We start from the raw sequence: 25,033 nt of genomic DNA, 5'->3' as shown, positions 1-25,033 counted from the left end.
TCATTGTGCAAAGCTTGAATCTACCAGACATAGGGTTAGATTTACTAAGGCAACAGATCGGATCCGATCTGTGAGTGATCTGATCTGTGGCTGTGGGGGCTGATTCACTAAGCGCCCTCATGCAAATGAGGGCGATCAGAATCACGCCCCCAATCAACTGCAAGGATCGTTCTCCAGCAATCCCGACATGTGCAGACCATCTGTAGATGGTCTGCGCATGAACTGGCCTTCCGTGCCCAGCAGAGCTGGAAAGAAAAAGTAAAAAACAAAACTAGTAAAAGTTTTCGCAAGCCCATGGTTTTAACCCGCTTTAAACTCACAGGTTAAAACCACAGGCTTGCACTACAAGGATGGGCAGGAGAGTCGGGGCAGAGAGCAGGGCGGCCAGAGCAGGAGAATCAGGGCAGAGAGCAGGGTCCTCAGCAGTCGCTTGTTTTTGGATCGGCCAGCCCAGCTGGTGTGCCTGAATTTGTTTAGTAAATCGTGTCCTTCCTACTTTGCATGCCGTTTCCCCTTATTTGCATGTGCATATCGGATTGGAGGATTATCGGCCATGAGGTTAGTGAATCGGGCAGAGGAAAATCGGGTCGCAAAGTGGTCTGGACACGATCGGTGTCCTTAGGGAATCTAGCCCATAGAGCTTTATTCTGCACTGCCCCTTCCTTTTAGAATTCCCTACCTCTTACAAGTCATATTGAATCTGTTTAAAGTTTTGGGCCATTCAGAAGACATCTTTCTTTTCTAAAGCTTTTATACGGATGCTCCAGTGTGACACGGTTGTTAGCTGAGCGGGTTTGATCTCATTTATTTTAAATTTTTATCTTTTCTTTACTACCCTTTGCATTATATTTTGGTGCTTTTTTGTTTTCAGTTTTCATTTGTATTGTAAATCGCCTTGCCTGTTGCGCAAAGTTCTTCAGTATCTCTGGTCTCTCCCCCCCCCCCCAAACTCCTCCACCCCAGGCACTCAGCTCATTAGGTAAGTCTCCATTATCTGTACCCTTCTCCTCTACGGTCAATTCCCGACTCCATTCCTTCTACTTTGCTGCACCGTATATCTGGAACAAACTGCCTGGTTCGATATGTCAGGCTCCGTCTCTGGCAGTATTCAAATCCAGACTCAAAGCCCACTTCTTTGAAGCTGTTTTCAATTCCAAACTCCAACCCACCTTCTAGCACCAATATCTGTCTTATCGTTCCCTTTGTAATTCCCCCCACCCGAGCACTGTGTATAGATGCATCTTCCTATCCAGTTTGTGTTGACTAGATTGCAAGCTCTTTTGATGTACAGCGCTTTGTATGTCTTGTAGCGCTACAGAAATAATAAGCAGCAGTAGTAAAAGCAGTATATCAAATGACCAATAAACACAAATTTTAAATATCAATTAAGAAAGATTTAAAATTAACATTTATATAATAAACAACATGATAAATATAGATGATAAAACAAGGGGGGGGGAAGAAGTACAAAAGAAGATGTAAAAAGTAAATAGGCCCTTAAGCTGGGAGGGCTTATAAAAGAGAGAGAAAAGCCTCAAGTAAATGAGAACGAAGACTTGGGGCATTACACCCAAGCCCTGATTAATCTGGAAGTCCAAAGGAGCTCTAGAGGAAAGGTAAATAAATGACCTGTTTGTTCTGCAGACTTTCCCATTTGGCTTTCCTTTTTTCAGCACTGCTTAAAGGAAGAGCTTTCCCCTTCTGATTCAGATGACGAGGAGTCAACAGATTAAGTCTAAAAATAAGTTCAAAAACAAATATTATATTTAACACTAGAAAGGTTTAGTTGGCAAAAGTTCCACAACAATGATTTTAAAAGAGACAAAGTTAATTTACTATAAAAATCATCACCATAAGTTCAAAATAGACCTTACACTGTTAATAAAACATCAAAAAGCTCTTTCAAAAGCACCTTACCGTGAAGATGTGTGGTCTACATCCAGAAGTGGTTGGTTAAGGTTGGTCAGATCGAGATTATACTTTGTTTTATAATATTCGGCAAATGTTTCATATTCAGGAGAAGGGAATTTACTAAGAGGAGTAAGATCAGTGTAGACGTCAGCAACATAAAATCGATGAGGCTGATCAAAATTGCGATACCTAGAGCAAAGCAAAGGATCTTAATTAATATTCATCGGTGAATTATTCGTTCGATACAGGGGCTCTTAACCAGTGATGCCTGTACCACTAAGGGTGTGGGAAGAGCTCAAATGGGGGGTGGAAAAGAATCTTGAAATCTGATGCAATTTATTGAAATTTTTTAAACAGAGTGAAGGCAATTATTAGGACAGTTTTCAAAGGGATTTGCCCAGAGAAGAAACTGACTGAATGCATATGATGATACGCTTGTTGTGCTACTGAAATCTGAACCTAGAGAAAGCAGCCACAATGCTCTCGCTAACAGTGACAATTTTATTATTATTTTTTTTTACTTCATTTGCATACTTCTCCAGGTTGCACAATCATGTCTTCATGACAAACGCTGTGATTGAAATTGCTGAGTTGTTATTGCAATGATTATGAACATACTTCTTAGTACATATCAATTGTAAACAGTCATTTTATTAAACACTAGTGTTTAAGCCCGTTGCATTAACGGGTGCTAGAATAGATGTCTGTCTGGTTTGTTTGTTTTTTCTTTGTCTCTCTCTCTCCTTGGATGCTGTCTGTCTGTCATTCTTTATGTCTGTGTCTCTCCCTGGCCCCCTGTCTGTTTGTCTTTCTTTCCGTCTGTCATTCTTTCTTTCTCTCTCTCTCTCCTTGGCCGCTGTTTGTCTGTTTTGTTTTGTTTTTTTATTTCTGTCTCTCTCTCCTTGGACGCTGGCTGTCTATCTGTCTCTCTGGCCCTCTGTCTGTCTGTCATTCTTTCTTTCTCTCTCTCTCCTTGGCTACTGTCTGTCTGTATTTCTTTCTGTCATTCTTTCTTTCTCTCTCTCTCCTTTTCCGCTATCTGGGGTTTCTTTTTCCTTTTTCTCTCTCTCCTTGGACGCTGGCTGACTGTATGTCTTTTTTTCTTTGTCTCTCTCTCCTTGGCTGCTGTCTGTCTGTCTTTCTTTCTGTCTGTCTCTCTCCCTGGCACCCTGTCTGCCTGCCTGTCTGTCTCTCCTTGGTCCCCTTCTGTATTCCCCCCCCGAGCAAAACTGTCTGCCCCCCAGCACACCCCTCCCCCCATAGCAGCCCCCTTTCCCTCTCTCTGACTGTCTCTCCATGGCCCCCTTTTGTCTTTCCCCCCCAGAGCACCTTTTCTGTCAGTCTCTCAGGCTGTCCTTCTGTGTCTTTCACTGCCACCTTTTCTGTCAGTCCCATCTGTTTGGCCCCTGTCTGTGTGTGTGGAGATGTCAGTGGTATGTCGGTGGAGTCCGGGGATGTCGGGGGAATATTAGGGATCTTACGGGGATTGCGCGCCTTCTCCCACCTGCCTTTTTTTTTAATCAAAAAGGCAACCGCAGCTACCGGCACATAATAACCGCTGCTGGGAGAAGAAAATGGAACGTGCGTGTCGTAAGCGCCACACACGCTCACTTTACCAACTTTTTTCTACTATAATTTCTCTGCCGACCACGGAGCTACGGTCGCACGGAGCCACCAGGTTAGAAATGCGCATGCGAGCTAAGGGAATTATTATTATTGATTATGTACAATTTATTTAACAGTATAGCTTTACCATATTTTCACGCATATAACGCACGCGTTATACATGATTTTACAAACCGTGTATAACCTTGCGCGTTGTACAAATTTTTTTTTTACATAGTTCCCCCCTCCCCCCGATTCACTCCCCCACAGGACCGCTCGCACTCCCACCCCGAAGGACCGCTCGCACGCACTCCCACCCGCACCCGCACCCCCACCCTGAAGGACCGCTCGCACCCCCACAGCTCCCAACCACCCCCCCATCATGTAGAAGCTCCTACCAGTGTCCTGCTGCTTCCTCTTGGTGGTCTCGGCTCTTCTGTGAGCCCTGCGCTGCTGCCTCTTCCGGCGGTTCCGCCCTTTCTCTGACGTCAAGCCCTCTTGCCCCGCCGACTCCCCAACTCCCCGACAATATCGGGCCAGGAGGGAGCCCAAGCCCTCCTGGCTCTGGCGACCCCCCCCCCCCCCCGCTAGTTGTTCGGGCCAGGAGGGAGCCCAAACCCTCCTGGCCACGGCGACCCCCTACCCCCACCCCACACTACATTACGGGCAGGAGGGATCCTAGGCCCTCCTGCCCTCGACGCAAACCCCCCTCCCCCCAAGAACCTCCGACCGCCCCCCCCAGCCGACCCGAGACCCCCCTGGCCGACCCCCACGACACCCCCACCCCCCTTCCCCGTACCTTTGTGTAGTTGGCCGGACAGACGGGAGACAAACCCGCATGTCCGGCAGGCAGCCAACGATGGAATGAGGCCGGATTGGCCCATCCGTCCCAAAGCTCCGCCTACTGGTGGGGCTAAGGCGCCTGGGCCAATCAGAATAGGCCTGGGAGCCTTAGGTCCCTCCTGGGGGCGGGGCCTGAGGCACATGGGCCCAACCTGACCATGTGCCCAAGGGTGGGGACAGGACTTCAAGGGGGAGAGGAGAGTCGGGGCGGGCGAAAGGAGAGTCGGGGTGGCCAGAGGAGAGTCTGGGCGGGCGAAAGGAGAGTCGGGCGGCATGCGCGGTATACAAAATTTTTTTTACATATATTTCGGTTTCCTGCGCACTATACCCGTGTGCGCGTTATCTACGTGAAAATACGGTAAGTGCAACTTCTTTGGTAATATAACTGTGTACAGTACTTCTGTAATATGAGCAACATGTTAGCAGCACTGAGATCAGCTAACAGCAACACACAGCTGTCAGTAGTCACTAGTGGACACGTGGTTTGGAAAGAAGTGTGAGGGTTTCATTGATCAGTTACCCCACTCCCCTTTTTTTAACAAAACCACAGCGCAGTTTTTAGCGCCGGTAACAACTCTGATGCTCACAGGAGTTCTATGAGCATCGGAGCTGTTACTACTGCGACTGGCGCTAAAAACGCTAGCACAATTTTGTAAAAAGGGGAAGGGGTTTAAAGAGGTGCAGAAACCAAAAAAGGAAAGAACCCCTGCTCTATAGAGTAACAAAAGGGACCAATGTGTTTTGCTTGACTTGTACATTTAGGACTAGCTTTTGAAAGTCATGCTCCCTTCATCAGTTTAAACCTCCTGAAAGGCATATCTCAAAAAATTAGCCACAGATGTCTTGAATTAATTCATATAAAGTTATCACCTACACCTTGTTTATTGACCTTAATGCTTACAAATTCAGTTGGACTAACATGGCAACTAAAATACTTCATTCCTGTTGCATTGGAGGGCTGACTTGCGAGGAGTGTCGGTGGGATTTAAACTCTGGCTTTCCTGGTACTTAGGGCCTGTTTTACAAAGCCAAGTGCTAGCAGCTGCAGCTCGGTAACGGACCCGAAGCCCATAGAGATTTAAAGGGCTTCGGGGCTGTTGCCGCGCGGCTTTGTAAAACAGGCCCTTAGCTGCTGCTTCAACTTCTAATCCAGTATGTACGAGAAGCCTGGATAAAGCACAGTTACTTACCGTAACAGGTGTTATCCAGGGACAGCAGGCATATATTCTCACATGTGGGTAACGTCATCTACGGAGCCCCGATGTGGAAGCATTTTCAAGCAAACTTGATTGAAGATTTAAGTTTGCTCTGCTGCTCCACGCATGCGTGCCTTCCTGCTCCACTAGGGGGTGCATCCCCTCGTGGTCTCCAGTTCACTTAACTAGCAAAGAAGCCAATTTCGGGGAGGTGGGCGGGTTGTGAGAATATATGCCTGCTGTCCCTGGATAACACCTGTTACGGTAAGTAACTGTGCTTTATCCCAGGACAAGCAGGCATGATATTCTCACATGTGGGTGACCTCCAAGCTAACTGAAAAGGGATGGAGGGAAGTTGGCAATTTAAGCAAATAGATTTCGCAAAACCGACTGGCCAAACCGGCCATCGATCCTGGACAGTGAGTCCAGACAGTAGTGGGAGGTGAAAGTATGAACCGAAGACCACGTGGCAGCCTTGCAGATTTCCTCAATAGGTGTGGACCTGAGGAACGCTACGGAGGCTGCCATCGCTCGGACCTTGTGTCCCGTTACTCGACCATGCAGTGTGAGACCAGCCTGAGCGTAGCAGAAGGAGATGCAATCGGCCAACCAGTTGGACAAGGTGCGCTTGGAGACTGGGTGACCTAACCGGTTTGGGTCGAAGGACAAAAACAATTGTGGGACTTTCTGGTGTGACTAAGTGCATTGGAGGTAGAAGGCCAACGCTCTCTTACGGTCAAGAGTATGGAGCGCCACCTCTCCGGGGTGAAAGTGGGGCTTGGGAAAAAATACAGGCAAGACAATGGACTGATTGAGGTGAAAATCAGACACTACTTTAGGCAAGAACTTAGGATGGGTGCGGAGTACCACCTTGTCGTGATGGAATATCGTGAAGGGTGGGTCCGCTACCAGAGCTTGTAACTCACTAACCCGCCGGGCGGAAGTGAGTGCGAGCAGGAAAATTACCTTCCAAGTGAGGAATTTTGGATGGCATTTGTCTAAGGGCTCAAATGGAGGTTTCATTAGTTGAGCCAGAACCACGTTAAGGTCCCAAACCACCGGAGGGGGTTTGAGAGGAGGGTGGACATTCAGAAGACCCTTCATGAAGCGAGAGACTAAGGGATGGAGCGAGAGGGCTTTCCCTTCCAGGGGCTGATGAAAGGCCGCAATCGCACTGAGGTGTACTCGAATGGAGTTGGTCTTTAGGCCGGAATGAGATAATTGAAGTAAATAGTCAAGGACCAGAGGGACGGGGACCGACACCGGGTCCTGGCTGTGGGCGGAGCACCAGGTTGAGAATCTGGTCCACTTTTGGGAGTAGCAGGTTTTCGTCGAGGTCTTTCTAGAGGCCTCCAATATCTCCTTGACTGATTGAGACACGGGGAGAGCAGTCAGGGGGAAAGAAACCAAGCATTCAGATGAAGAGATTGAAGATTGGGATGTAACAGCGAACCCTGACCTTGTGACAGTAGAGAGGGAAACAGAGGCAGAGGCAGTGGATCTCTGACACTGAGTTGAAGTAGAAGGGAAAACCAAGGCTGGCGTGGCCAGCGAGGAGCAATCAGGATCAGGGTGGCTTGTACTGTTTTCAGGTGGACAAGCGTCCGCAGGATCAGAGGAAACGGCGGAAACGCGTACAGGAACCTTCCCTCCCAGTCTAGGAGGAAGGCGTCGGCCTCGAGCCGGTCCGGGGAGTACATCCGGGAGCAGAAGAGAGGCAGTTTGTGATTGTGGGGGGATGCGAACAGATCTATTTGAGGTGTCCCCCACTGTTTGAACACCTGTCGTAGGGTTTGAGAGTGCAGTGACCACTCGTGTGGCTGGAGGAGGCGGCTGAGTCTGTCCGCCAGGCAGTTTTGTTCTCCTTGTATGTACACCGCTTGAAGGAAGGTGTTGTTGGAGATTGCCCATTTCCAGAGGCGCAGGGCTTCCCGACAGAGGGACCAAGACCCTGTTCCTCCTTGTTTGTTTACATAGTACATTGCAACCTGGTTGTCGGTTCGGATGAGGACAACCCGGTCGTGGAGCAGATGTTGAAAGGCTACAGCTGCGAGATAGATGGCCTGGAGCTCTAGCACGTTGATGTGACAGCGGCGGTCTTCTGCTGACCACATCCCCTGCGTGCGTAGGCCGTCCAGATGGGCTCCCCAAGCGTACTCTGATGAGTCCGTGGTGAGTACCTTGCTGTGATGAGGGGCGAGGAACAGTAAACCCTTGGAAAGATTTGAAGAGTCGGCCCACCAGCGGAGCGATCTCTGTAAGGAAGGAGTCACTGTCACGGGACGGTCAATCGGGTCCCGGTCTTGACGCCATTGAGAGGCCAGGGTCCATTGAGGGATTCTCAGATGGAGGCGGGCGAAGGGTGTGACATGGACAGTGGAGGCCATGTGCCCTAGGAGAGTCATCATCTGTCGAGCTGATACCGAGGTCAGCAGAGAGATCCTTCGACTCAGACTTACTAACGCCTCTAGGCGCGGAGGGGGGAGGAAGGAACGGAGGCGAACCGTATCCAGCGTGGCCCTGATGAACTGTAGGGACTGCGAGGGGCGTAGTTGGAATTTTGGGAAGTTTATTTCGAACCCCAGACTTTGTAGGTAGGTAATAGTCTGTTGGGTCGCTGAGATAACCCCTTCCCTGGACGGGGCTTTGATCAGCCAGTCGTCCAGGTAGGGGAATACCTGGAGGCCCTGGGAACATAAGGTTGCTGCGACCACCACGAGGCACTTGGTGAAGACCCGAGATGATGATGCTAGGCCGAAGGGGAGGACTCGGTATTGTAGGTGCCAGTCCCCCACCTGAAAACGCAAGAACTTGCGGTGAGTGGGGTGTACTGGGACATGTGTGTACGCCTCCTTCAGATCGAGGGAGCAGAGCCAGTCGCCCTCGTCGATCAGGGGGTAGAGGGTCGGTAGGGAAAGCATCCGAAATTTTTCCCGTACTAGGAATTTGTTGAGGCGTCTCAAGTCTAGTATTGGGCGTAGGTCTCCCGTTTTTTTTCGGTACCAGGAAGTAACGGGAGTAGAAGCCCTTCCCCCGTTGGTCGGGGGGAACCTCCTACACTGCCCTGAGGTGAAGCAGGTCTCGAGCCTCGGATAGGAGCAGGGGTAGCTGTGTCCGGTTGGGTGGGCAATTCCTTGGGGGGTTGTCTGGAGGAATGGCCCGAAAGTTGAGAGAGTATCCTAATGAGATCACGCCAAGGACCCATGCGTCCGACATGACTTGTTCCCAGCGAGGGTAAAAGGCTTTGAGGCGACCCCCGATGGGAAGGAGGCCTGGGACTATGGCGGAGTGGGCCCGCCCCCTTCCGCGTATCCCGTCAAAAGGACGGGGATGGTTTGGTAGTCGCAGGCAGTTGGGACTTGGGCATGGCCCGGTGGTGGGCTTGCGGACGCCTGGGTGGAGGCCGCGAGAAGGCAGGAGTGGATTTTTGTGGGTAGCGGTGCGGAGGGGCCCTATACGGCTTGGACTCGGGCGGTTTGGGCTTTTGTCGGACGAGGGAGGCAAACGAGCGTTCGTGTTCGGAGAGGCGTTTTGTAGCCGCCTCGATAGTGTCATCGAACAGTTCTTTTCCCACGCAGGGGAGGTTAGCCAACCGGTCCTGTAAGTTGGGGTCCATGTCGACCAGGCATAGCCAAGCTAGTCGGCGCATGCCGATAGCAAAAGCTGCCTCTCTGGAGGAGAGTTCGAAGCCATCGTAGGCCGCATGGAATAGATGGAGGCGTAGGTTGGAGAGGGATTCCAAAAGTAGGCTAAAGGCTCCTTGGCGGGAGACCGGTAGGTCAGTCTCAAAGGCTCTCAGTAGTCCAATGAGGTGTTTGAGGTAGGATGTGAAGGTGAAAGTGTAGCTTTGCACCCTAGAGGCCATCATCGCATTTTGATATAGTCTCCTGCCGAACTTGTCTAGGGTTCGGCCTTCTCGGCCTGGGGGGACCGCCGCTGAGACCCGGGAGGGGTGAGCCTTTTTTAAGGAGGATTCTACTAACAGCGACTGGTGGGAGAGCTGTGGTTGTTCAAATCCCGGAAAGGGTACTGTACGGTACTTGGCCTCCATTTTGGAGGGCACGGCTGTGACCATATAGGGGGTCTCCAGGTTCCTGAAGAGAGCCTGTTGGAGTATCGGGTTAGGCGGTAAGCGAAGGGACTCTCTGGGTAGTGATGGCATATCCAGTTCCGCTAGGTACTCTTTAGAGTATCTGGAGTCGGACTGGAGGTCTAATTTCAAAGCGTGGCCCATGTCCTGGACAAAGCGTGAGAAGGATGGTCGGGATGTTCCTGAGGCCGGGGTCGGTGAACGAGACCTCCGTCGGGTGGAAAAGGAAGGGGAGGCTTCCCTCGAGTAGCGAGGTTCCTGCTCCGATCCAAGCTCCGAGACCGGGGAAGTACTGTAAAAGTGTTCCGGGTTCGTGGATCTCCGACGTCTCGAGGAGCCCCTCGGGGACGATGCCGGGGTTCGGGGTACCGATCGATGTCGAATCGGTGACCTCGACCCGGACTCCCTTGGTGAAAGCCCGAAACCTCGGATCAGAGCCCCGGTCCGAGGGGGAGTTCGGAGGATGCGTGGGTTGGAGAGTGATAACTCTGCCACCTTCAGCGGTCCCGTACGAGGTGTAGGTGAACGGCCTCGTAGAGTGGGGGAACCCCGGGCCTTCTTAGAGGTACGGCGGTTCGAGGTTTCTGTTGGTTTAGCCCGACGTTTTGCCCTGGGGCGGTCTGTGGAGGGAGAGTGCCTCGGGTGCCTCGGCGAGGAGTCGGAGGAGGATGAGATGCGGCGAAGTTTGCGCACTTTTCCCCGAGGTGGCTCAACACGAGGCTCAGGCTGGTCTGGCACATGCGGGGCCGAGGTCGAGGTGGAGGCCGGTTGTAGATGGGCCATTGCAGCGGACAGCTCCGACGAGATCATTGCTCGGAGTAAGTCCTGGAAGACGGGCACGGACAGCATCGAAGGCATGTCCCCTACTTCGGTGCACTCCACCGGGGGCGACCTCGTATCAGAGTATTCCCGTGTGGTGGAGGCACGACCCGAAGGCTTGGAGGGCTTCGTCGGGGCTGTAAGCATGGGATTTCCGCCATGCGTCGCCGGTGTCCCCGAGGTTGGTTTCTTCGCTGGTACAGAACCTGAAGAGGGGACTTACCCGGAGCCAAGGCTTTCTGTTGTCCCGAGGACTTCGGAGTCGAGTCTCGAGGCGATGCCGAGGTATTCGGGGCCGAGGTCAAGGCCAGGGCCGAGGCCGGGGCCGACCTCGAGGCCGATGTAGAAGGTTGGTCTGGGGCGAAAAGATCCGCCATGCGGGCTTTCCTTCGACGGAGGGCCCGGTTCTGGAAAGTAGCGCACTGGGGACAGGAGTCGGTTGGATGAGCGGCCCCCAGGCATTGGATGCACCGGCGATGCGGGTCTGTGATGGAAAGAAGCCGCTCGCACCGGGTGCACTTTTTAAAGCCGGTCAAAGGCCGGGACATAGAATCGAAAGTGGCCGCGGCTCGAGTAGCCACGCGGCCACGGGGACCCGGAAGCCTCCGGGTCGGTCAAATGAAGCAGGAATCAAGTTGAAGAAGAAAAAATTTCACGCACAGCAACTTAAACGATGAAAAACAAGAAAAAATCGCGGTGCTAAAGGCAGTTGGGGCAGAGCCTGAAAAAACACGACTTCTAAGCTCAGCGGAAAATTTTGAACTGGAGACCACGAGGGGATGCACCCCCTAGTGGAGCAGGAAGGCACGCATGCGTGGAGCAGCAGAGCAAACTTAAATCTTCAATCAAGTTTGCTTGAAAATGCTTCCGCATCGGGGATGAGAATATCATGCCTGCTTGTCCTGGGATAACAAATTATACCTGGATGTCTTAATTTGAAATTAGCAATTTTATTTATATTGATAAAGTGGTGTCAGGAGATGAAGAAAATGTTTGCTGAATTTTATAGGATCAGACAATTTGCATTGGCCAACATGGTTTCTAGTTATTTTCCTAATGGTCAATTTTTTTGATCAAAAACACCCGATTTCCCTTCTTTTCTCTAGCTCGCCTGAAGTACATAATGTTTAAATACTGTTCACCTTTGATAGTATTCAATTATTTTCAAATCTGGAATCCAAATTTGTTTATGGTGACAAGCACAGGACACAAACAGGTACTAGTGACAGAATGAAACTAGCAGCTGAGTCTGGCTGGAAGAGCAGAAGTATAGTTAAATGATGAGTCCTACTAAAAATGTCAATGCTCAAACTGCTAGGCCTAGCATGCAGTGAAGAGGAGCTGGGAGGCAGCCTATTTGTGCAATGGAGGAGTACTGAGTATGAACCAGGGGATTCTGTCTGCTCAGTATGTCACCGTTTTGACAAACATGATCAAATCTGTCCTAAATAGGGGGCGATATCTTAACAAGTTGCTCTTAACCTATGGCTGCCAATTGGGATATACCCTTAGGGTGGTTAGAAATAACTGGACAGGCTGGTAGGCCTACTGGTCTGTCCTCTACTACCCTATGTTCTATTTGAAACTCACCTTGGAATGATAACTGCATCCTGGTAATCTTCTAATTTGAAAATAAAAGGATTTTCTTTTGTATACTGTGTACTGGGAATGCCTGTATGTGCTTCAGATTTTTCAATATCTTCCATAAACATAAAGTCAATGTCCAAAGTGCTGGAGCTGTCAACTGAAGAGGAGAGCTTCTTTTAAACATTTAGTAAGAAAAAAATAACAATTCTTTCAATTTTTTAGGCCAGGACTTTTTCACACATATTTTGTGGCATATAATGATGAACTAATCACAAAATGATGGGAATGAGAAATGGTATATTTTCTTTTTCATCAATTATTTATTTTTCCTTATAGCAATATTCAAAGCAAATGATTCCCTTCTTCAATTTTTCTTCAGTTGCTCTAACTATAGGCTTATATGTACCATTCAACCGAAACCCAGGGGATGACGAAACCTCAAGCGCTTGCAGCAGTTAAAACTTTAAAACAAATCTTAGTCAAAAACTGCCTGATGCAAACTATCACTGATTTCAATAATCTCCCTGTAAGCTATCATTGTTATTTATTAAACTTGCTTATGTAAATATTTAAAGTACTTAGCTTATACTGACTTTAAGTGTTCCTTAGTCCGGTTGGAGTGGCAACAAAGGAGAAATTAGGTTCTTACCTGCTAATTTACTTTCTTTTAGCTTCTCCAGACCAGTAGAGGTTAACTTTACGAATGGGTATATATCTAATCATGACCAGCAGGTGGAGACTGAAAACAAAACTTTGGGACAGTATATACTATCCTCCCTTCTCTATTTCCCTCAGTCTGCCGAATAGCCAAGCAGAACCAAGAACTGGAAAACAGGAAGAAAACAATACTCCGAACAGGAGTAACAAATAACATACCCAAATGCTGTTGGAAAATGCAGAGGAGAAATACCCGAAGGAAAATGTCCCCACAGCTCGCCAGCTAAGCCAGCCGAGCCACAGCCGCTGTTCTTTAATTCTCCCCGGCCCTAGAAAAATACTAGAACCCGCAGCAAAAAACAAAAACTGCCCGCGAAAACAGCCCCAACAACAACAACAACAACAGACAGGGTGGGGACCTCTACTGGTCTGGAGAAGCTAAAAGAAAGTAAATTAGCAGGTAAGAACCTAATTTCTCCTTCTTTAGCACTCTCCAGACCAGTAGAGGTTAACTTTACGAATGGGACGTACCAAAGCAGTCCCTCTCACGGGCGGGACCCCCGAAGGGCCGATACCAGAACACGCTCACCGAACACCGCGTCCCGACGCGCCTGAACATCTACCCGATAATGTCTAACAAAAGAATACAAGGAGGACCAAACCGCAGCCTTACAAATATCCACCGGAGGCACGAGCGACGACTCAGCCCAAGAAGCCGCCTGACCCCGAGTGGAATGAGCCTTGAGAAACTCCGGAACAGGCTGCTGTTTCAGAAGATAAGCGGAAGCAATCGTCTCCTTGATCCAGCGCGCAATAGTAGCCTTAGAAGCGCCAGCTCCCCGACGAGGACCAGCCAGGAGGACAAAGAGATGATCGGACTTCCGGAATTCCTGGGTCCGCTGCACATCAGAGCGAAGGACCCGACCGACATCCAACTTGCGCAGCTGCCGTTGCTCAGAAGAGCCCTCCCGACCACCCAAGACCGGGAGAATCACCGATTGATTGACATGAAAAGGAGAAACAACCTTCGGCAGAAAGGAAGGAACAGGCCGCAAGACGACCCGCTCCCTAGACAACTCCAAGAAGGGAGCCCTACAAGAGAAAGCCTGCAGCTCAGAAATACTCCTAGCAGAAGTAATGGCCACCAAAAAGACCGCCTTCAAAGTAAGGTCCTTCAAAGAACAGTCGTCCAAGGGCTCGAAAGGCGGGCGCACCAAAACAGAGAGAACCAGATTAGGATCCCAAGAGGGAACCGAGGGCCGTAGGGGAGGCCTAAGCAACTTGGCCGCCCGCAGAAACCGAATCACATCAGGAAGAGCCGATAAACGCTGACCTGACACCAACCCTCGAAAGGTCGACAGGGCCGCAAGATGAACCCGGAGAGAAGACCAAGCCAGGCCTCTATCCAGGCCATCCTGCAAGAACTCTAGAATGTTAGGCAGAGAAGCGCGAAAAGAGGTCACTCCCCGCGCCCGACACCATTCCTCAAAGAGACGCCAAACCCGCACATAAGCCCGAGAGGTAGAAAGCCTCCGGGACCCCAACAGTGTAGCGATCACCTTGTCTGAATATCCCTTCTTGCTAAGGCGACCCCTTTCAAGAGCCACGCCGTTAGACAGAAGAGAGACGGGTCGAACAAGGGAATGGGACCCTGCATCAGAAGGTCGTCCGAGAGAGGCAGAGGAAGAGGAACCGCCACCAGGTGTCTCACCAGATCCGCATACCACGGACGTCGAGGCCAATCCGGAGCCACCAGCACCACCAAACCCGGATGGTGAACAATGCGAAGAAGCACTCTGCCCACCAGCGGCTAAGGAGGGAACACATACAACAGCCCCTCCGTTGGCCACGGCTGGACCAGAGCATCCAGACCCTCGGCCAGCCCTTCCCTGCGACGACTGAAGAAGCGGGGCACTTTGGCGTTGCCACTCGTGGCCATCAGGTCCATCAGGGGCTGCCCCCAATCTTGCACTATCAACCGAAACGCTCCGGCGCCGAGAAACCACTCTCCTGGATCCAGGAAGTGACGACTGAGGAAGTCTGCCTGAACATTTTCTACCCCGGCTATATGAGAAGCCGAGAGGTCCAGAAGATGGGACTCCGCCCAAACCATGAGCCGAGCCGCCTCCTGCGCCACAGGAGTGCTCTTGGTGCCCCCCTGACGATTGACATAAGCCACCGCCGTGGCATTGTCCGACAGGACTCTGACCGACTTGCCCAGCAAAAGGGAGTGGAAAGCTAACAGCGCCAGCCTGACCGCTCTGGTCTCCAACTCGTTGATCGACCAGGAGGCCTCCTCCGCGGACCAGGTGCCCCGAGCTGAGTGGCCCATAAACTGAGCCCCCCAACCGAGGAGACTCGCATCCGTAAGGAGCACCGTCCACTGCGGGAGATCCAGACCCACCCCCTGAACCAGGTGAGGGGTCCGGAGCCACCAGCGCAGACTGCAGCGCGCCAAGCCTCGCAGGGGAACCGGAACATCCAAATCTTGCCTCCGGGGAGACCACCTCCGGAGCAGAGCATACTGAAGAGGACGCATGTGGGCCCGCGCCCACCTCACCACGTCCAGGGACGCCGCCATTGACCCCAGGACTTGGAGGAAATCTCGCGCCCGAGGACCCCGGGACGCCAAAAGCAGGCGAATCTGAGATTGCAATTTGCTCACCCGGGCCTCTGGAAGGAAGACCTTCCCCAAGGAGATGTCGAACATAACCCCAAGGCACTCCAGACGCTGAGCCGGGACCAACCGACTCTTGGAAAGGTTGACCACCCAGCCCAGCGACCGGAGAAACTCCACCACCCGAGCCGTAACCCGGGAGCTCTCCTGCAACGACTTTGCCCGAATCAACCAGTCGTCCAGGTAGGGGAGAACCAGGATGCCCACCGACCGCAAGGCTGCCGCGACGACCACCATTACCGTGGTGAACGTCCGAGGAGCCGTGGCCAGACCAAAGGGAAGCGCACAGAACTGAAAGTGCCGCCCCAAGATCGCAAAGCGAAGGAAGTGCTGATGAGAGGCCCGAATTGGAACCTGCAAGTAGGCCTCCGTCAGATCGAGAGACATCCAGGCCGAAAGGTCCCCTCCTTTATGGCCACCACAAAGTAAATGGAGTACCTGCCGGTGCCCCACTCCGTAGGGGACACCGGCACCACTGCCTCGAGATCTAGCAAACGCTGAAGGGTCTGACGAAAAGCCTGCGTCTTCCATGGAGTCTGACATGGAGAAGCGAGGAAAAGGTCCGGCAGAGAGCGGGTAAACTCCAGAGCGTAACCGTCCCGCACCACCTCAAGGACCCACTGATCGGACGCGATCTCGGCCCATTTGGGGAAAAATTTGCGCAGCCGGGCCCCCACCGGAACCAAAGGGGGCGCCGGCAAGGAGTCATTGCGCAGGACGGGAAGCGGGGGAACCGGCGGAGGGATTCCCTGCCCCCCGACGGGCCCCCCGAAAGGGCTGCATGCGCTGGAAGAACCGACCCCGGGACAAACCCTGAGCCGGGAAAGAAGCAGCCCCACGCCCCGGGCGATACTTGCGAAATTCCCGCAAACGCCCCCGGGCAGCCCCGCACCCAGACGCAGGGCGGGCACGGTCCTCAGGCAGACGGGGCACCTTCGAGTCCGTCAGAGTCTGAATCAACTCATCTAATTCCTCTCCAAACAAAAAGACCCCCTAAAGGGAACTTTAGTAAACTTAGCTTTGGACGCAGAATCCGCCGCCCAAGCGCGCAGCCACAAAATACGCCGCGCGGCCATGCCATAGACTTAGCCGAAATCCGCACCAAGTCATAAAGAGCATCTGAGAGGAACGAGGCAGCCATCGCAATCTTCGCTACCTCCTGATCCACTAGAGACCAGTCATCAGACTCCCGATCCAGGACACGCTCAGCCCACCGAAACACGGCGCGAGCGACTAGCTCCCCACAAACAGCCGCCTGGACCCCAAAGGCAGAGACATCAAAATCATACTTAAGAAGAGTCTCTAACGCACGCGCCTCCGAGACCCTAAGAGCAGAACCGTCCATAACAGGCACGGTATGCCGCTTAGGAAGTGCCGAGACCACCGCGTTCCCCATTGGCGAAATTAAGGTAGCCCTACCTCCCTCCGGGACGGGATACCCAAGAGCCAAGGCGCACACCAAACGAAACTGCGCCCATAGGCCACTGCACCAACACAAAATCCCGCAAATCCTGACGCACAGGAAAAGAGCGGGAACCAGGACAGACCCCCTGAAGCAGAGGGGCCCCCATACGCGGGGTCTCCGGCGGCGCCACTGCAAAAATGCAGCACCAAGGAGACCTGCTACACAGGTCTAAAAGCTCATCCCTCTGAATAAAAAAGCGCACCACGGACGCATCTGCTCTGGAAGACGGGAAACCCGCCGCCCCGCTGCCAACAGGCGTCCCCTCTAGAGGATCCTGGAAGCCCGCCAAAGCAGCCAGGTCCTCAACCAGGCCAACACGCTCCTCCGCCCACCAATTCGCAATCCAAGCCCCCCCGCGGGCGCTTGGATGAGGGAGGAGGAAGAGGGGACGCCAAACGAAAAGAGGGAGGCAAAGCCATAGGGGGCGCGGAGGGAAACCCCCCCCGAAACCCCCCAGGCGCACGTGGGACCCCCAAAAGTCCGCACAAAGAAAGAAAATAAATTGGGGGCAAAAAACCCCTGGGGGTCCCCAGGGACTCCCTGCCCCAGCAGGGGTCCATGCTGAAACCTGCCCCTGTGTTCGCCATACAGGGGGAAGGTCACCTGAGGTTGCAGACAAAATGGAGGGGCCAGACAAAGAAAATGGCGAAGTTCCCGCCAAAAATGCTCCCTCCATGGCCTGTAGCGGCTGAGAAGACTGAACAGTCCCAGCCGCTAAGACAGGCAAGTCGGCATCAGCTGTCAAAAAATCAGCTGAGAGGGAATCCTTCGGGGAATCCCTCCGTGGGCGGTTGTGGAAGACCGGGCTTCCCCACTGCTCCAAGCCGACTCGCGAGGCACCATCGGCGGGGAGCTCTGGGCGCCTGCAGCCGCTGCCGACGGAGCTCCACCACCTCACCGACCCAAACCGCCGAGTTCAGGCCGGCCGCGAGTGCCTCGCGGCTGGACTAAAATTGTGGCCTACTCCCCCGGAGAAGGGCACAATTGCTCCAGACGCGACCTAGCTATAAAAAAGTGCTGGTTACATGAAAAAATACAGTAAAATACAGTTTTCTTAAAGGGAAACAACCCTTCAGACCAGCACTACCTCAGGATTTTTTTTTTTTTTTTTTTTTTACAGAACAGACTCCACAGGCTCTCGAAGCAATATGCCTTGCTTGACTTAGGGGGCAAGGCTTACTGCTGAGGCTCCTCTAAAAAAATGTGGGGAGGTGGAGGAAGTGGGGGGAGGGACCCCGCTCGTGACCCGCCGGGTTTGACACCCCCGAGGTCGGACGGACCCCCAAACAGGGCCCGACCAAGCTCCGTCCGGCCAAAAACAGGGACAATAAACCCCTAAACAAATTCCAACAGCCCTACCAAGAGAGATGGGTACAGATCACTCAACACCTGCTGGAGACTGAAAGAAGACTGAGGGAAATAGAGAAGGGAGGATAGTATATACTGTCCCAAAGTTTTGTTTTCAGTCTCCACCTGCTGGTCATGATTAGATATATACCCATTCGTAAAGTTAACCTCTACTGGTCTGGAGAGTGCTAAAGGAGAAATTAGGTTCTTACCTGCTAATTTACTTTCTTTTAGCTTCTCCAGACCAGTAGAGGTTAACTTTACGAATGGGTATATATCTAATCATGACCAGCAGGTGGAGACTGAAAACAAAACTTTGGGACAGTATATACTATCCTCCCTTCTCTATTTCCCTCAGTCTGCCGAATAGCCAAGCAGAACCAAGAACTGGAAAACAGGAAGAAAACAATACTCCGAAAGGAGTAACAAATAACATACCCAAATGCTGTTGGAAAATGCAGAGGAGAAATACCCGAAGGAAAATGTCCCCACAGCGCGCCAGCTAAGCCAGCCGAGCCACAGCCGCTGTTCTTTAATTCTCCCCGGCCCTAGAAAAATACTAGAACCCGCAGCAAAAAACAAAAACTGCCCGCGAAAACAGCCCCAACAACAACAACAACAACAGACAGGGTGGGGACCTCTACTGGTCTGGAGAAGCTAAAAGAAAGTAAATTAGCAGGTAAGAACCTAATTTCTCCTTCTTTAGCACTCTCCAGACCAGTAGAGGTTAACTTTACGAATGGGACGTACCAAAGCAGTCCCTCTCACGGGCGGGACCCCCGAAGGGCCGATACCAGAACACGCTCACCGAACACCGCGTCCCGACGCGCCTGAACATCTACCCGATAATGTCTAACAAAAGAATACAAGGAGGACCAAACCGCAGCCTTACAAATATCCACCGGAGGCACGAGCGACGACTCAGCCCAAGAAGCCGCCTGACCCCGAGTGGAATGAGCCTTGAGAAACTCCGGAACAGGCTGCTGTTTCAGAAGATAAGCGGAAGCAATCGTCTCCTTGATCCAGCGCGCAATAGTAGCCTTAGAAGCGCCAGCTCCCCGACGAGGACCAGCCAGGAGGACAAAGAGATGATCGGACTTCCGGAATTCCTGGGTCCGCTGCACATCAGAGCGAAGGACCCGACCGACATCCAACTTGCGCAGCTGCCGTTGCTCAGAAGAGCCCTCCCGACCACCCAAGACCGGGAGAACCACCGATTGATTGACATGAAAAGGAGAAACAACCTTCGGCAGAAAGGAAGGAACAGGCCGCAAGACGACCCGCTCCCTAGACAACTCCAAGAAGGGAGCCCTACAAGAGAAAGCCTGCAGCTCAGAAATACGCCTAGCAGAAGTAATGGCCACCAAAAAGACCGCCTTCAAAGTAAGGTCCTTCAAAGAACAGTCGTCCAAGGGCTCGAAAGGCGGGCGCACCAAAACAGAGAGAACCAGATTAAGATCCCAAGAGGGAACCGAGGGCCGTAGGGGAGGCCTAAGCAACTTGGCCGCCCGCAGAAACCGAATCACATCAGGAAGAGCCGATAAACGCTGACCTGACACCAACCCTCGAAAGGTCGACAGGGCCGCAAGATGAACCCGGAGAGAAGACCAAGCCAGGCCTCTATCCAGGCCATCCTGCAAGAACTCTAGAATGTTAGGCAGAGAAGCGCGAAAAGAAGTCACTCCCCGCGCCCGACACCATTCCTCAAAGAGACGCCAAACCCGCACATAAGCCCGAGAGGTAGAAAGCCTCCGGGACCCCAACAGTGTAGCGATCACCTTGTCTGAATATCCCTTCTTGCTAAGGCGACCCCTTTCAAGAGCCACGCCGTAAGACAGAAGAGAGACGGGTCGAACAAGGGAATGGGACCCTGCATCAGAAGGTCGTCCGAGAGAGGCAGAGGAAGAGGAACCGCCACCAGGTGCCTCACCAGATCCGCATACCACGGACGTCGAGGCCAATCCGGAGCCACCAGCACCACCAAACCCGGATGGTGAACAATGCGAAGAAGCACTCTGCCCACCAGCGGCCAAGGAGGGAACACATACAACAGCCCCTCCGTTGGCCACGGCTGGACCAGAGCATCCAGACCCTCGGCCAGCCCTTCCCTGCGACGACTGAAGAAGCGGGGCACTTTGGCGTTGCCACTCGTGGCCATCAGGTCCATCAGGGGCTGCCCCCAATCTTGCACTATCAACCGAAACGCTCCGGCGCCGAGAAACCACTCTCCTGGATCCAGGAAGTGACGACTGAGGAAGTCTGCCTGAACATTTTCTACCCCGGCTATATGAGAAGCCGAGAGGTCCAGAAGATGGGACTCCGCCCAAACCATGAGCCGAGCCGCCTCCTGCGCCACAGGAGTGCTCTTGGTGCCCCCCTGACGATTGACATAAGCCACCGCCGTGGCATTGTCCGACAGGACTCTGACCGACTTGCCCAGCAAAAGGGAGTGGAAAGCTAACAGCGCCAGCCTGACCGCTCTGGTCTCCAACTCGTTGATCGACCAGGAGGCCTCCTCCGCGGACCAGGTGCCCCGAGCTGAGTGGCCCATAAACTGAGCCCCCCAACCGAGGAGACTCGCATCCGTAAGGAGCACCGTCCACTGCGGGAGATCCAGACCCACCCCCTGAACCAGGTGAGGGGTCCGGAGCCACCAGCGCAGACTGCAGCGCGCCAAGCCTCGCAGGGGAACCGGAACATCCAAATCTTGCCTCCGGGGAGACCACCTCCGGAGCAGAGCATACTGAAGAGGACGCATGTGGGCCCGCGCCCACCTCACCACGTCCAGGGACGCCGCCATTGACCCCAGGACTTGGAGGAAATCTCGCGCCCGAGGACCCCGGGACGCCAAAAGCAGGCGAATCTGAGATTGCAATTTGCTCACCCGGGCCTCTGGAAGGAAGACCTTCCCCAAGGAGATGTTGAACATAACCCCAAGGCACTCCAGACGCTGAGCCGGGACCAACCGACTCTTGGAAAGGTTGACCACCCAGCCCAGCGACCGGAGAAACTCCACCACCCGAGCCGTAACCCGGGAGCTCTCCTGCAACGACTTTGCCCGAATCAACCAGTCGTCCAGGTAGGGGTGAACCAGGATGCCCACCGACCGCAAGGCTGCCGCGACGACCACCATTACCGTGGTGAACGTCCGAGGAGCCGTGGCCAGACCAAAGGGAAGCGCACCGAACTGAAAGTGCCGCCCCAAGATCGCAAAGCGAAGGAAGTGCTGATGAGAGGCCCGAATTGGAACCTGCAAGTAGGCCTCCGTCAGATCGAGAGACGTAAGAAACTCCCCCGGCTGAACCGCCAGAATGACCGACCGCAGCGTTTCCATGCGGAAAGACGGAATCTTGAGAGCTCTGTTGACCCCTTTCAAATCCAGGATGGGCCGAAAGGTCCCCTCCTTTATGGCCACCACAAAGTAAATGGAGTACCTGCCGGTGCCCCACTCCGTAGGGGACACCGGCACCACTGCCTCGAGATCTAGCAAACGCTGAAGGGTCTGACGAAAAGCCTGCGTCTTCCATGGAGTCTGACATGGAGAAGCGAGGAAAAGGTCCGGCAGAGAGCGGGTAAACTCCAGAGCGTAACCGTCCCGCACCACCTCAAGGACCCACTGATCGGACGCGATCTCGGCCCATTTGGGGAAAAATTTGCGCAGCCGGGCCCCCACCGGAACCAAAGGGGGCGCCGGCAAGGAGTCATTGCGCAGGACGGGAAGCGGGGGAACCGGCGGAGGGATTCCCTGCCCCCCGACGGGCCCCCCGAAAGGGCTGCATGCGCTGGAAGAACCGACCCCGGGAAAAACCCTGAGCCGGGAAAGAAGCAGCCCCACGCCCCGGGCGATACTTGCGAAATTCCCGCAAACGCCCCCGGGCAGCCCCACACCTAGACGCAGGGCGGGCACGGTCCTCAGGCAGACGGGGCACCTTCGAGTCCGTCAGAGTCTGAATCAACTCATCTAATTCCTCTCCAAACAAAAAGACCCCCTAAAGGGAACTTTAGTAAACTTAGCTTTGGACGCAGAATCCGCCGCCCAAGCGCGCAGCCACAAAATACGCCGCGCGGCCATGCCATAGACTTAGCCGAAATCCGCACCAAGTCATAAAGAGCATCTGAGAGGAACGAGGCAGCCATCGCAATCTTCGCTACCTCCTGATCCACTAGAGACCAGTCATCAGACTCCCGATCCAGGACACGCTCAGCCCACCGAAACACGGCGCGAGCGACTAGCTCCCCACAAACAGCCGCCTGGACCCCAAAGGCAGAGACATCAAAAACATACTTAAGAAGAGTCTCTAACGCACGCGCCTCCGAGACCCTAAGAGCAGAACCGTCCATAACAGGCACGGTATGCCGCTTAGGAAGTGCCGAGACCACCGCGTTCCCCATTGGCGAAATTAAGGTAGCCCTACCTCCCTCCGGGACGGGATACCCAAGAGCCAAGGCGCACACCAAATGAAACTGCGCCCATAGGCCACTGCGCCAACACAAAATCCCGCAAATCCTGACGCACAGGAAAAGAGCGGGAACCAGGACAGACCCCCTGAAGCAGAGGGGCCCCCATACGCGGGGTCTCCGGCGGCGCCACTGCAAAAATGCAGCACCAAGGAGACCTGCTACACAGGTCTAAAAGCTCATCCCTCTGAATAAAAAAGCGCACCACGGACGCATCTGCTCTGGAAGACGGGAAACCCGCCGCCCCGCTGCCAACAGGCGTCCCCTATAGAGGATCCTGGAAGCCCGCCAAAGCAGCCAGGTCCTCAACCAGGCCAACACGCTCCTCCGCCCACCAATTTGCAATCCAAGCCCCCCCGCGGGCGCTTGGATGAGGGAGGAGGAAGAGGGGACGCCAAACGAAAAGAGGGAGGCAAAGCCATAGGGGGCGCGGAGGGAAACCCCCCCCGAAACCCCCCAGGCGCACGTGGGACCCCCAAAAGTCCGCACAAAGAAAGAAAATAAATTGGGGGCAAAAAACCCCTGGGGGTCCCCAGGGACTCCCTGCCCCAGCAGGGGTCCATGCTGAAACCTGCCCCTGTGTTCGCCATACAGGGGGAAGGTCACCTGAGGTTGCAGACAAAATGGAGGGGCCAGACAAAGAAAATGGCGAAGTTCCCGCCAAAAATGCTCCCTCCATGGCCTGTAGCGGCTGAGAAGACTGAACAGTCCCAGCCGCTAAGACAGGCAAGTCGGCATCAGCTGTCAAAAAATCAGCTGAGAGGGAATCCTTCGGGGAATCCCTCCGTGGGCGGTTGTGGAAGACCGGGCTTCCCCACTGCTCCAAGCCGACTCGCGAGGCACCATCGGCGGGGAGCTCTGGGCGCCTGCAGCCGCTGCCGACGGAGCTCCACCACCTCACCGACCCAAACCGCCGAGTTCAGGCCGGCCGCGAGTGCCTCGCGGCTGGACTAAAATTGTGGCCTACTCCCCCGGAGAAGGGCACAATTGCTCCAGACGCGACCTAGCTATAAAAAAAGTGCTGGTTACATGAAAAAATACAGTAAGGAGAAATTAGGTTCTTACCTGCTAATTTACTTTCTTTTAGCTTCTCCAGACCAGTAGAGGTTAACTTTACGAATGGGTATATATCTAATCATGACCAGCAGGTGGAGACTGAAAACAAAACTTTGGGACAGTATATACTATCCTCCCTTCTCTATTTCCCTCAGTCTGCCGAATAGCCAAGCAGAACCAAGAACTGGAAAACAGGAAGAAAACAATACTCCGAAAGGAGTAACAAATAACATACCCAAATGCTGTTGGAAAATGCAGAGGAGAAATACCCGAAGGAAAATGTCCCCACAGCTCGCCAGCTAAGCCAGCCGAGCCACAGCCGCTGTTCTTTAATTCTCCCCGGCCCTAGAAAAATACTAGAACCCGCAGCAAAAAACAAAAACTGCCCGCGAAAACAGCCCCAACAACAACAACAACAACAGACAGGGTGGGGACCTCTACTGGTCTGGAGAAGCTAAAAGAAAGTAAATTAGCAGGTAAGAACCTAATTTCTCCTTCTTTAGCACTCTCCAGACCAGTAGAGGTTAACTTTACGAATGGGACGTACCAAAGCAGTCCCTCTCACGGGCGGGACCCCCGAAGGGCCGATACCAGAACACGCTCACCGAACACCGCGTCCCGACGCGCCTGAACATCTACCCGATAATGTCTAACAAAAGAATACAAGGAGGACCAAACCGCAGCCTTACAAATATCCACCGGAGGCACGAGCGACGATTCAGCCCAAGAAGCCGCCTGACCCCGAGTGGAATGAGCCTTGAGAAACTCCGGAACAGGCTGCTGTTTCAGAAGATAAGCGGAAGCAATCGTCTCCTTGATCCAGCGCGCAATAGTAGCCTTAGAAGCGCCAGCTCCCCGACGAGGACCAGCCAGGAGGACAAAGAGATGATCGGACTTCCGGAATTCCTGGGTCCGCTGCACATCAGAGCGAAGGACCCGACCGACATCCAACTTGCGCAGCTGCCGTTGCTCAGAAGAGCCCTCCCGACCACCCAAGACCGGGAGAACCACCGATTGATTGACATGAAAAGGAGAAACAACCTTCGGCAGAAAGGAAGGAACAGGCCGCAAGACGACCCGCTCCCTAGACAACTCCAAGAAGGGAGCCCTACAAGAGAAAGCCTGCAGCTCAGAAATACGCCTAGCAGAAGTAATGGCCACCAAAAAGACCGCCTTCAAAGTAAGGTCCTTCAAAGAACAGTCGTCCAAGGGCTCGAAAGGCGGGCGCACCAAAACAGAGAGAACCAGATTAAGATCCCAAGAGGGAACCGAGGGCCGTAGGGGAGGCCTAAGCAACTTGGCCGCCCGCAGAAACCGAATCA

The 25,033-nt window shown here is 53.3% G+C and overlaps 1 protein-coding gene across 1 annotated transcript in view; it reads right to left on the bottom strand.

Moving 5' to 3' along the window:
* DICER1 (dicer 1, ribonuclease III) overlaps nt 1-25,033 on the bottom strand; it is a 179,844-nt gene that overhangs the window by 55,830 nt on the left and 98,981 nt on the right. The window contains exons 18-20 of the mRNA XM_033953270.1: nt 12,055-12,208; nt 1,918-2,100; nt 1,630-1,735 (exon numbers count right to left, since the gene is read on the bottom strand). Of these exons, the coding sequence (XP_033809161.1) occupies nt 1,630-1,735; nt 1,918-2,100; nt 12,055-12,208 (443 nt within the window). The remainder of the gene's footprint in view (nt 1-1,629; nt 1,736-1,917; nt 2,101-12,054; nt 12,209-25,033) is intronic.

Source organism: Geotrypetes seraphini, chromosome 7 (assembly GCF_902459505.1).
Source record: "Geotrypetes seraphini chromosome 7, aGeoSer1.1, whole genome shotgun sequence".
Classification (NCBI taxonomy): domain Eukaryota; kingdom Metazoa; phylum Chordata; class Amphibia; order Gymnophiona; family Dermophiidae; genus Geotrypetes; species Geotrypetes seraphini.
Note: the sequence above shows the minus strand (reverse complement) of the source record. Positions and strands in the feature narration are given on the sequence as shown.